The sequence below is a fragment of the Vanessa cardui genome, chromosome 28 (assembly GCF_905220365.1).
Source record: "Vanessa cardui chromosome 28, ilVanCard2.1, whole genome shotgun sequence".
In the NCBI taxonomy this organism is placed as follows: Eukaryota; Metazoa; Arthropoda; class Insecta; order Lepidoptera; family Nymphalidae; genus Vanessa; species Vanessa cardui.
Genome location: NC_061150.1, coordinates 1,005,944 through 1,019,801, shown reverse-complemented (window position 1 = coordinate 1,019,801; position 13,858 = coordinate 1,005,944). Strand labels below are relative to the sequence as shown.

Here is a 13,858-nt window from a genome sequence, read left to right as displayed (position 1 = left end):
AATACCGTAGAAATAATAATATATTTTATACAAGTAGGCTTTTACAAGCACTTTTGAATCGTCATTTAACAACTATATTGAGTGAAGCTACCATCGGTTCGGAATTCAGATTCTACCGAGAAAAACCGGCGAGAAACTCAGTACTTGCTCTTTTTATGTCAGTTAAATGTGTATCATGTCAGTTAAATACAATTAGATATGTATGTAATACATCCTGCCTGGAAGTTTACAAGTATTAATTCTACGTTTTTTCATCGTCTGCAAAAATAATATATGTAATAAGCAGAAGCGTAGCGAGCATTGGCGGCAATCAATTTGAAATAGGGATAACCATTTTGTAAACAGGAAAAGTAAGAATAAGCTCATAACGCCAAGTTTCCGACTCCACAAATTCAATAAATCCTTCTTGGAGCAAGGTTTTTTTTTTTTAATTTTCCGATGAACAAATTCAAATCATTCAATTCAAACGAGACTATAGAAATGACCAGATTCCAATTCTCGTTTTTATTGGTAGGTACAGTATAGTAAAACCGGAAACTACCTGCCAAATTTCAAATTTATAGTTGTTATAGTTTGTGAGATTTCGCAATTAATCAGTGAATGATATATCGTTTTTATATATATAGAAGATGTAAAGTGTGAAGTTATTACTCGTTTTCTTTCAGGCATTACATATATAATATAAATAATGTATGTAACCGAAATATATTTATTTTTAGAATGTTGGAAAAGAGAGACTACTGTACTGTATTCCTTTCCGGTTCTTCTTTACTAGCTTTACTTTAAATATGTTTATATAAAATGACATGAAAGTGTAGGTGAATAACTATTTGACTATAACTATACATTTATTTTGATTACAGTTAAGTTATATCCACAATTTGAGAATAAAATAGATCAAAATTGGTCTATCAGTCGAGATCGATTTACAATTTGCATCCATATAACGTGTAGTAAATAGTTTATAAATAAAAATCCCGAGATATGATGTAAAAACATATTTTGTTATTCAAAATTCACTATAAATGTGTAAAATCCACAAGTAATTAACATAACAATGGTAAAACATTGCCAATAGGTATTTAAAAGGAGCAAAATTTTGAACTGATATCTTAATTTTGATATTAATATGTTTTGAATTAAAAATATTTAATTTATTTATAGAAGGGACAATAGTAACAATCAATATTATTCAACAAACCGCAATAGTTTTTTTTTGCATCTGGCAACATAGTGTAATTTGATGTCGTATGATTAAAAAATGAGATATGAGAGTAAAGTACTTGCATCCAGCCCGGTGAATATTTTATAAAAACGTACGGTGTCATCGATTGTTTACAATTACATTCGCTTCTCGAAATCCGCTTATTTCAAAGATATTATAACCACTAAGACTTTATATATCGCTAAGTGCCTTTGCTAAATGAAACAGTACTGATAAAACGTGTTTCTTTCATGAAATACTATTAAATAATACAATACATAATATATTATATTATAGAACTACTTTATTGAAGTGTAATTAATTAAAACTGAGCGGCTTTCGCTCGTTAAAATGTACTTAGTATTTATATTGTTTTAATAGTTCGAATAAAAATAATAAAATCGGCGAACGACATATTTAAAGTGATACCTATGGATAAGAAAATCTTAGATTTTACTGAAAACGGTAAGATATAACTATATATTTTTTAATTTTTCAATAAGTCGTAACAATAAATTTTAGTTTCATTTTATTTATATGTTAAGAACAGTGAATATCGTTTTACAAATTAGATAACAAAAATAAAATGTAAAAAATTTAAAAACCACTTCCTGTGCCAAACACAGTGCACAAGTATAATTAATTTTAATACTTTATCTCTTAATTTTTGATCTACCTAGAGTTTCCTGTTCCATATGAGAGATTTATTTATTTATCTACGCTCATACACTGCCTATTGGATAATTTGGGCATGGGTGTCGCTAAAATTATGAAACACATTAATACAAGCACATAAATTAAAATGGATACATTTTCAAAGTCATTTTTTGTCATATTATTTAATCTCGGGAGTGTGAAATGACTATTTATATATGTACTTGCATTCTTGGAATATTAGAAATATGAGGCGTGAACACAATTCTCGGTAAGGTTTGTTATCGTATGGATAAGCATGATAAATGGATGTCTTTGTACCAATTCGTTTAATTCTGAAACATTGTACAGGCATCCAGGCATGGTACGAAGTGGAAGCGATAAGATTTATATTTAAAATTCTATTATTGAACACATCAGTGAAGTTATTCTTTATGTATTAGGTTTCTTAGTAATTTTTTACATATCATTCTCATATATATGTTATATAATTATAAACATCCATAGATATTGTAAAATATGGTAGTTTTACTTGGTGGTAGGGCTTTGTGCAAGCCTGTACCACCCACTCATTCTACCGCCAACTCAAAGTATTGTTGTGTTCCGGTTTGAAGGGTTAGTAAGCCAGTGTAACTACAGGCACAAGGGATATAACAACTTAGTTTCCAAGGTAGGTGACGCATTGACAATGTAAGGAATAGCTAATATTTCTTACAGCGCCATTGTCTATGGGTGATGGGGACCACTTATCATTAGGTGGCCCATATGCTTGTCCACCAAACCTAACTATTAATGTCCGCTAAACTATTAATTACTGTTATGTTTGTAATGAATGATTAATTAATATTATATGATTGTGGGTAGTTGTGAACTGATTTGACAAAATAAATAGTTTAGCTTTGATTCTCAAATATGTTGTATCTTTTAATGGCGACTGTGGAAAATTAATAAATTTTTGTGGAAAATGGCATCGAATATTGCTAATATAGTGTTTCCCGGACGATTTAACCCTAAAACGGACAAGTGGTGTGATTATAAAGAACAATTATTGTGTGCTCTGGATGCCGCGGGTTATGAAGAAAGCAACCTTGACAAAGCGCGTTCTTTGTTTTTATCCCAATGCGGGAAGGAGACTTATTCATTAATTGCATCACTATTGGTTCCAAATCGACCAACGAATGTGAACTTTAGCGACATTCTTCGTGTTTTGGATCAGTTTTATGAGCCGGAAGTTAACGAAATTTTACAAGCGGGAAAATTTCATAAACGTCAACAATTACAAAGTGAAAGCGTGCAAGATTTTGTTTCGGCGATAAGTTTACTAGGCGCTAAATGTAATTTTGTGGATTTAAAACGTCAGTTAAGAGACCGGTTAGTGTTGGGTGTGCGTGATGACCGCTTAAGGCGTGAATTATTGAAGATTAAAGATTTAACATATGAGACAGCTGTACAGACGTGTCTTAATCACCAAGCGGCGTTACTTGATTTGTACCCCGATGCTAATGAGACAAAGCAAACTCCGTTCCATGTTACAGAACCCATGGATATTAGTAAAATCAGATCCAATGATTGCCGACACTGTTCGCGTGCACATAAGCCAGGAGAGAAATGTCCATTTATAAAAGCAAGATGTTTTTATTGTAAGAGATTTGGGCATATTGCAGCTGTATGCAATAAACGATCTGGAAAGACGCAGGATATCTCTAATATTGAAAACAGTGGGGAGGAGGCAACATTCAGTGATAGATCTATGATGGGTATATATGTCTGCTCCGAAAATTATCGTCAGCCGATAACAGCAGATGTTATGATTGAAGGTGTTAAAGTGACTATGGAAATTGACTCTGGAGCATCAAGAACTATTATTTCTGAAGATACATACAATAAATTGTGGTCAATTCCTCCTTCACTTAATGCTACTAATATAAAACTTGTAACATGGACTCGTGAACCATTAAAAGTACTCGGTGAAGTAAATGTACATGTGAAGTTGGGTGCTAAGGAAGCTCGATGTGACTTGATAGTGGTTTCGGGCAAAGGACCTAGTCTCTTAGGTCGGAATTGGTTTCATGGATTAAATATTGAAATTGGTGGACTTTGTTGGTCTGAAGATAAGATAACAAATTTAGTGAATCAGTTTCCTGGATTATTTGCTAGTGAATTAGGAGAATATAAGGGACCACTGGTGTCTTTACATGTACGTGCTGATGCTACACCAAAATTTTTAAAAGCCCGAGCAATTCCGTTTCCTTTAAAACAGCAAGTTAATGAAGAATTAAATAAAATGGTGGATCAAGGAATTCTAACTCCTGTAAATTACTCCAATTGGGCTACTCCATTACGCATTGTGAAAAAGGATGATGGGTCACTACGGATTTGTGGTGATTACCGAGCTACAGTTAATGCGGCAATTGATGTAGATTCTTTTCCACTTCCTAAAGCGGTGGAGGCTTTTGTAAAGCTGAGTGGTGGTCGTGTATTCAGTAAACTAGACCTTAAACAAGCTTATACACAATTAAAAGTGGATGATAAGACAGCAATGCTTTTAACTCTGAACACACCTATTGGATTAATGAAAATGAATCGCCTAGCATTTGGTGTAAATGCAGCATCGGCTATATTCCAACGGGTGATGTCTACAGCCTTTGCTGACAAGGAGGGAGTTGCTTGTTTATTAGATGATATAGCAATTATGGGCCGGAATGAAGAAGAGCATGAACAGCGATTGTATGAAGTTTTACATAAATTGCATGATATGGGTTTTCGATTGAATGTATCAAAATGTATATTTGCAGCTGAAAGTATCACTTTCCTTGGTCATATGATTGATGCTAATGGCTTACACCCGGCACCAGCTAAGGTTAAGGAGATTCGTGAGAAACCAGCACCAACAAATAAAGAAACTTTACGAGCATTTTTAGGCCTGTATAACTTTTATGAAAAGTTTTTACCCGATAAGGCTACACTTTTGGAACCACTGTACCGCTTGCTAGATTCTAAGAGACCTTGGAATTGGGGTGAACCTGAACAAATAGCTTTTGATACGGCTAAGAATCTTCTATCTTCGGAATTGACTTTGGTAGGATATGAGCTGGATAGAGAATTGCTCCTTATTTGTGATTCATCTGATTATGGTTTAGGAGCAATCATTGCACATGTAATGGATGATGGTTCTGAAAGGCCAATCATGATGGCATCGAGAACTCTGCAGAAACATGAAAGACGTTATGGACAAATTGACAAGGAGGCTTTAGCAATAATATTTGGATTGTCAAAGTTTCATGAATATTTAGCGGGTCGTAAATTTTCTATTATAACAGACCATAAGCCTTTGGTTGGTTTGTTTAATCCAGATAAACCAATACCAGAACAGATATCACCTAGAATGTTGCGTTGGTCATTAAAATTAAGCTGTTATCAGTATATTATTAAGTACAGAGCAGGAAAGTTGATTGGTAATGCTGATGCTCTTAGTAGATGGACTGTTCCTACGGCTTCTGTGGAGGAAGCTCCTCTCAAGGATGTTTTATTACTGGATGAGACTCCAGATGGTTGGAACTTAGATGCTAATAAGGTAGCATCGGAGACGAAAAAAGATCCGGTTTTACGGAAGGTTATGTTTAACATGCTACATGGATGGCCACGTTCAAACTCCGATCCTACCTTACAACCATTTTGGCAGCGCAAAGAAGCTCTATCACATAGTAAAGATTGTTTACTGTGGTGCAATAGAGTTGTTATCCCTAAAACCCTCCAGGAGGATGTGTTAAAGTTATTACATGCTCCACACGCAGGAATTGTGCAAACTAAGGCTTATGCTAGAGGATATGTTTGGTGGTATGGAATGGATAAGGAGATAGAGAGATTAGTTTCTGGATGTCATCAGTGTCAAGCGGTAAGAAACAACCCACCAAGGGACCCGCAGACGTGGATTGTATCTGAAAAGCCATGGAAAAGAGTGCATATAGATTTTGCAGGCCCATTCCAAGGTAAAACTTTTCTATTATTAATTGACAGCTACAGTAAATGGTTGGAAGCAGAGATTGTTACGTCTATGAATAGTACCAGTGTAACAACAATTCTCAGGAAAATATTTGCATCTCAGGGACTTCCTGATGTATTAGTTTCTGATAATGGTAGGACTTTTGTTTCTGAAGAGTTTAATAATTTCCTAAGCAAAAATGGGATACAACATTTGTATTCTCCACCATATCATCCAGCTACCAATGGCCAAATTGAAAGGAGTATACAAAGTTTCAAAAATAAATTGAAGAAATTGTCTGAGTTGGAGATACCATGGAGTGAAAAACTCCCTAGAGTTTTATACTATTTGCGTACAGTACCTTGCACTACTACTAACAAAAGTCCAGCTGAGATGTTAAATGGGCGTAAATACAGAACAGCAGTGTCTAATTTACACCCAGATGCTGTACCAAGTCGTACTGAGTTACAGTTGGATAATGCAGCCCAAACCTCACCAAGAAGAGCTTTCACAGTGGACCAACCGATACTGATTCGTATGTATGGACCAGGTGAGAAATGGAAGAGGGCTGTAGTAGAGATGGTAGAGGGTCCCAGCTCATATCTGGTGAGGACAGAAGACGGAGTATTACAACGTCGGCATGTTGATCAAATTCTGGCTCGCAGTGTTGAGGCGACTAGACAAAATAACGAGCCTCAAGATAGAACCATGCCTCCTGTATCTTTATCACCTAGATCAAACTCTGACTCACTACAAACAGATGAACCTATTGAAATACCGCCACCAGAATTGTGGCCGGATATAATTGGCATACCAAATACTACAGAATGATAATTAATTAATTTCCAAATTATTTTATTGTTGTAATTGGGCAAATCTTTACATGTAATAAATAACTTAATAAATGTGTGAGGGGAAGGTATGTTATGTTTGTAATGAATGATTAATTAATATTATATGATTGTGGGTAGTTGTGAACTGATTTGACAAAATAAATAGTTTAGCTTTGATTCTCAAATATGTTGTATCTTTTAATTACCATTGCTTGCTAAGAAAGTATAAGTGAAAACAAAAATGGTGCCAAAAGATTATCTAGTATCTCTTTATCGGCTTGCCTCGGATTTGAACCTAATACCTTAGACTCAGACAGCTTATATTTTAATTTTAAAAAACAATAATTAACATGTAATCGTTTTTTGTTTTCAGATATTATAGAAAATTGGGTAAGTATATTTCATATTTAAATCTTCTTATATATTAATAACAAAAGCCTCTGTATGTTTTTTTGTTTGAAAACATTGTGTGGAAAGCTCAACAGTATCATCAACAGCCTGTAAATTTCCCACTGCTGGGCTAAAGCCTCCTCTCCATTTGAGGGGAAGGTTTGGAATATTCCATCACTCTGTTCCAATGTGGGTTGGTGGAATACACATGTGGCAGAATTTGTATGAAATTAGACACATGCAGGTTTACTCACGACGTTTTCCTTCACTGAGCACGAGATGAATTAAAAACACGAATTAAGCACTGAATGAATGAATATTCAGTTCTGCTTGCCTTTGAACCCACAATCGTCGGTTAAGATGCACGCGTTCTAAACAATAGGTCAACTCTCCGTGTGTCTGATTTCAAAGAAATTCTGCCCCAAGTGTGTCCAAACCTTCTCTTAAAAGCGAGAGGATGCCTTAACCCAGCTGTTGACCCTGATGTTGTTTTGTTTGTTACACAGAATACATCTGTAAGTTCTTCAACTGACTGCACAATGCCTTCAGCGCCGAAGAAACGTCACCATCGTGCTAAAAAAAATAATATGAGTAAGTGTATATGTTTGTTACGTCTTAACTACTCAATTGATAATGAAAGGCCCCCCCCCCTCTCTAATGGTCGGAGTAAAAGTCGGACTGAATATTAGTATACATATGTACTGGACTAGAAGTCACCCTCTGCTTTGTTCACGTTTTAAGGGTGGTTGTCATGTGTTAGGAAAAAAATTAGCATGTGTTTACTTGGTGGTAGGCTCTGTGCTAACCCGTCTGGGTAGGTACCACCCACTGATCAGATATTTTACCGCCAAATAACAGTACTCAGTATTGTTATGTTCCGGTTTGAAGGGTGAGTGAGCCAGTGTAACTACAGGCACAAGGGACATAACATCTTAGTTCCCAAGGTTGGTGGCACATTGACGATGTAAAGAATAGTTTATTTTTCTTACAGCGTCATTGTCTATGGGTGATGGTAACCACTTATCAGGTGGCCCATATGCTCGTCCGCCAACCTATTCGATAAAAAAAAAAGTGTTTTATTTTATTCTTGTCTACTATTGACTAAAATATTTAATATCAAATCAAATTAAATCAAAATAAACGTTATTCAAGTAGGTTTTTACAAGCACTTTTGAATCGTCATTTTACAATTAAGTGAAGCTACCACCGGTTCGGAGAGTAGATTCTACCGAGAGGAACCGGTAAGCAACTCGGTAGTTACTCTTTTTTAACATTTAAAAAATACAAAGTCATGTTACTTAAATATAAAATAATTAACATAAAGAATTAATTACCTCTTATTATAATACGAATAAAAATTATTATTAATTTTGAAATGAATGTCGGATACATTTGTCTGAAATAAATAAAAAAAAACTGAGGGTAGTTGTTATTTTACTTGTTAGTGTCAGTGAAGTATATTCCATCAATATTCGTTATTTCACGCGTATTATTTTGTTGTTTTGTTACGTTTTTAAGATATTTATATATAACCGTTTTAGAATAATTATATCAGTGAGCGAATGGATTCCACAAATAACTACATACTTGAAGGTATTTTTTTATATATATTAAACGTAACGTAACGTAACACGTAAATAAAACAGTAGTACATAGTGTAGTACAAGTACTATTTATATAGTTACTTGTAATCTATAGTAAATACATATATAATTGTATTTAACTGACATAACTGTATTTTTAATTGAAAAAGAGTAACTAAGTTTCTTGCTGGTTATAAGTAGAATCTACTTTCCGAACCGGTGGTAGCTACACTTATTATAGTTGTTAAATGAATGCCTTCTGTAGTATATTTAGTATAACTATTGCACTCGTGCGAAGCCGAGACTGATTACTCAAAATCAAAAAATCAAAATATACTCTATTTTAAGTAGGCTTTTACAAGCACTTTTGAATCGTCATATAATTTTTTTTTTTTTTATATATTGAGTGAAAATAACACTGGTTCAGAAAGTAGGTTCTTTTTCAACATTTAGATTAAAAAAAAAAACAGTCATGTTAGTTAACTACAATTATATAGGCATTTAACATTTTTTTATTTATTTACGATATCACTTCAGAAACCTCTGAAATGATCATTGTTTACTATATTGTCCATATATAAACATTCCTCTTGAATCAATCTATGAATTGAAAAGAATCGCATCAAAATCCGTTATGTGATTTTAAATATCTAAGCATATATATAGGGACGGACAGCGATGAGCTTTTTTCATGTTATAGGTTGGCGGACGAGCATATGGGCCAACTGATGGTAAATGGTCACCATCACCCATAGACAATGACGCTGTAAGAAATATTAACTATTCCTTACATCGTTAATGCGCCACCAACCTTGGGAACTAAGATGTTATGTCCCTTGTGCCTGTCTTAACACAACAATACTCAGTACTGTTGTTTGGCGGTAGAATAACTGATGAGTGGGTGGTACCTACCCAGGCGACCTTGCCCAAAGCCCTACCACTAAATAAAGCGACTTTGTTTTATACTATGTAATTATGATATCATATGATAGCGAAGGACTGTCGCTCTTTCATAGTCAAAACACTGAAATGCATTCAATAATTATTGTTGACTTCCAGGCAGGATGTATCACATACATATATAATTGTATTTAACTAACATGACTGTATTTATAAATGTTTAAAAAGTGTAACTAATGTGAGCTAATTTATTATTATAGTTTGATAAATTATTTATATATCAAATCAAATCAAAATAAACTTTATTCAAGTAGGCTTTTACAAGCACTTTTGAATCGTCATTTTACAATTAAGTGAAGCTACCACCGGTTCCGAAAGTAGATTCTACCGAGAAGAACCGGAAAGAAACTCAGTAGTTACTCTTTTTAACATTGAAAAATACAAAGTCATGTTAGTTAAATACAATAATTTAAATTAATATATCCTGCCTGGAATTCAACAGGTATTAGCTCCACGCTTTTTTATCATCTATAAAATCTTGTATTGAATAATATGCTTTTTCTACCAATGTATTTTTTACAAACGATTTCAATTTACTAAACGGTTTTTATAGTTTGTTAAATGAAGATTCAAAGTGCTTGTAAAAGCCTACTTGAATAAAGTTTATTTTGATTTGAGTTGATTTGTTAGTAATGTAATGTGTGATGCTGTTCATAGATGACGAGCCTCCAGCAAAGAAGTCGGCGCCGTCGATACAGCTCGACGCTGGTTTCAAGTGGAATTTGCAGGTGAAATACATATTTTATTTCCATAAATGTTTTGTCTCTTTGGTCTAATTAGCTCAGTCAACGAAGGCCAACTTTCAGAACCTTTTTTAAAGGAAATAAAATGCTCTCCACCTTTTATTATAACTATTTTTTCAATAAATTTCATAATTGAGGAGTTATTTAGCAAAAACCATAAAAGTGCACCTCTTTTTCAAGATGGCGGCGATTCCGGAGCTTCAATTGTTCAGGACTTTTAATCCGTTCATTAATAAGCCAGAATGAACGTTGTGACCAAATTTCAAAACTTTCGTATTTATTATTTTTATTTTACCTTTGTTGCCTAAATGGCGAGATAAAGTTTGCGAGGTGAAAAGTTCAAACCCGAGGTCTGGATGGTAGAAAGTTATTTGGGTTTTCAGTAACAATCACATACATTACTCTGAACATAACATAGGTAGCTAAAGCACTTGTGTTATCTACATAAAATAAAAATTGGAGTGTCAGTTTGTAATACTGAAATAGCCCTTTTATTACTCAATGCATATGTATGTATACACGGTACATATACTAAAATACTATTTTTTTACAATTTTTGTCGGTCTGTCTGTTTGTTCCGACTAATCTCTGAACGGCTGGACCGATTTTGACGGGACTTTCACTGGCAGATAACTGATACAATAGAAAGTAACTGAGGCTACATTTTTTTTAAATTCAAACGCGTACATTGTCGCGGGCACAGCTAGAGCTAGTGGAAAATCAGACGTAAAGACGGCACCACAAACACCCAGACTCAAGGCAACGTAGATAATTATTGAACATTTCTCAAATCGGCCGGGTATCGAACCTGGGACCTCTGCGTGGCCCATGAAAACCAGTGTACACGCTACTCGACCACGGAGCTCGTCAAATAGATTAAATTGTTTTTTTTTTTTGCGGCAGGCGTTGGCGAAGGCCGCGGAATCCGTGGAAACAGGGGGGAAGTCTCCTGTGTCAGCTCTCAACGAGCTCGGAGTGAGGGTCTCGTACTGCGTGCTCAGGCAGGGCGGTCCAGCACACTGCCCCAGCTTCACAGTTGCTGTTACCGTGAGTACCTTTTAGCTTATTATTATCTATATCATTCACTTGGTGGTAGGGCTTTGTGCAAGCCCGTCTGGGTAGGTACCACCCACTCGTCAGTTATTCTACCGCCAAATAACAGTAATCAGTATTGTTGTGTTGCGGTTTGAAGTCAAACTCAATGTCAAAAACCTTTATTCGAAATGGAAGTGTTTACACTTTCTTATTGATTGTCGAAAATCTACCACCGGTTCGGAATATAATACCTCAGACCAGAGAAGAACCGGCGAAAGAAACTCAGCGGGATCTATTTCTTTTTTCTTTTTTTTTATAATGTCAATATACAATATACAATGAAGGGTGAGTGAGCCAGTGTAACTACAAGCACAAGGGACATAACAACTTAGTTTCCAAGGTTGGTGGCGCATTGACGATGTAAGGCAGTAGTTCCCAAACTTATTTTTCTTGTGGACCATTTTCAAAATTTTATTGGTTTCGTTGGACCCTCTGCTGCTACATTTCTACCACATTCTTAAAGTCGCCAAAAAATTAAAACTGTGTTATTTCTGAGTTCTGTCCCTATATTCCGATAGGTAAAATAAATAAAGAAAAACAGTACATTTTCTAACACTTAATTTATTTAAAATTAATAAGGTAATATAACTATGCTTACATTTTTGCTCTTTGCTATCAAAAGCAGATAAATTTTCGTGGACCCCCATTAACATCTTATGGACCCCCATTTTTTTATTCACGCCTACGTAGACCCACCTGGACCACTTTGTGAATCACTGATGTAAGGAATAGTTTATATTTCTGACAGCGTCATTGTCTATGGGTGATGGTGACCACTTACAATCAGGTGGCCCATATGCTCGTCCGACAACATATTCTATGAAAAAAAAATCATTATCAATATAATTACATAGTCTGAGTTTCTTTCGCCGGTTCTTCTTAGGCCTGGGTGTTCCTTTCTCCGAAACGTTGGTAGTGTTTAATATATCCATCAATAACAAAGTGTAAAGCATCTATTTGAGCCGAGACGGCCCAGTGGTTAGAACGCGTGCATCTTAACCGATGATTGCGGGCTCAAACCCAGGCAAGCACCGTTGATTCATGTGCTTAATTTGTGTTTATAATTCATCTCGTGTTCAACGGTGAAGGAAAACATCTAGAGGAAACCTACATATGTCTAATTTCATCGAAATTCTGCCACATGTGCATTCCAGCATTGGAACAGCGTGGTTGAATATGTTCCAAACCCTCTCCTTAATGGGAGAGGAGGCCTTAGGTAAGCAGTGAGAAATTTACAGGCTGTTACTTTACTTTCTTTTTAACTACCACAAAAGAAAAACATTTAACCTACAACACAAATAACCATCAATAATCATACTACACAGTAAATGTGACAGTCGCAAAACTCCCGCCTTTTTTAATTTTTAAGGGAATTTGTGTGACGTCAGACGTGACTCAGATCTTGCTTGTTCATTCCTACAGTTTACACGTAATAACATAATGTTGCCATTATAAATATATTTAATTATAAACCGAGTAATTTTCACAATGGCAACACTTACACATATCATCGTGTAATAGATAATGGTCATTGTTTTCAATTGAGTTCTCTGTTTCGTACGACGACAGCGTTGTTATAAACTTTTCGTTTATAATATTTATTTAATTATTTGTGTGAGTTGTGAAGTGAAATTTGCGTTGAAAAGTTTGTTTTATCGTTTATCACGTGTATGTTTTTCTTATAAATATACTATAATCATATGTATGTATATATATATAAATATTTTAAAGTGCCAGGTTTGTGTTGAATCCACTGTGATTTGGAGTACTTGAATATGGAATACGCACTATTCAAGTAGCTCTTTCCCAGTGGGCACTTTAGTCAAGAGCCCAGGGCCCCACGATCAATAGGGGCCTCGGATCATATAAAAATATCTGCATATTTTCAAAATGAATATTCTGACTTTTTCGATACATACATAATCTACAAAGTAGGTAACAAAGTATCTAGGTAACAACAAAGCATTATTTATTCGAAAATTAAAGAACAATAAAAGGTTCTTCTTGTCGACCGTGGTCGAGTAGGGTGTACACCGGTTTTCCGAGGTCCCGAGTTCGATTCCCGGCCGACTCAATGTAGATTATCATTAGTTCTCTATGTTGTATTGGGTCTGGGTGTTTGTGACGTCGTTACTTCTGATTCTCCATAACAAAAGTGCTTTAGCTACTTACATTGGGATCAGATTAATGTATGTGATGTTGTCCAATATTATTTGTGCATTCTAACAAAAGTGTTCTGTCATTGTCATGGGGGCCCCATCATCCTAATATGCTCAGGGCCCTCAATAGCTGAAAGACGGCGGAGCTTGATAGCGCTTTATCTTTTGGCTCGTTTTACAAATACCTATATTGTAAACTATAGTTAGCCTTTTTTAATGTTGAAATAATTATCAAAATCGGTTCGGAAAGAGATT

At 35.0% G+C, this 13,858-nt stretch overlaps 1 protein-coding gene across 1 annotated transcript in view; it reads left to right on the top strand.

The window, feature by feature from the left end:
• Positions 1-1,240: 1,240 nt before the first annotated feature.
• The window catches only part of LOC124541463 (double-stranded RNA-specific editase Adar), a 56,664-nt gene continuing 44,046 nt past the window's right edge, over positions 1,241-13,858 (top strand). The window contains exons 1-5 of the mRNA XM_047119373.1: positions 1,241-1,669; positions 7,047-7,063; positions 7,570-7,654; positions 10,264-10,334; positions 11,253-11,396. Of these exons, the coding sequence (XP_046975329.1) occupies positions 1,636-1,669; positions 7,047-7,063; positions 7,570-7,654; positions 10,264-10,334; positions 11,253-11,396 (351 nt within the window). The 5' untranslated portion in view covers positions 1,241-1,635. The remainder of the gene's footprint in view (positions 1,670-7,046; positions 7,064-7,569; positions 7,655-10,263; positions 10,335-11,252; positions 11,397-13,858) is intronic.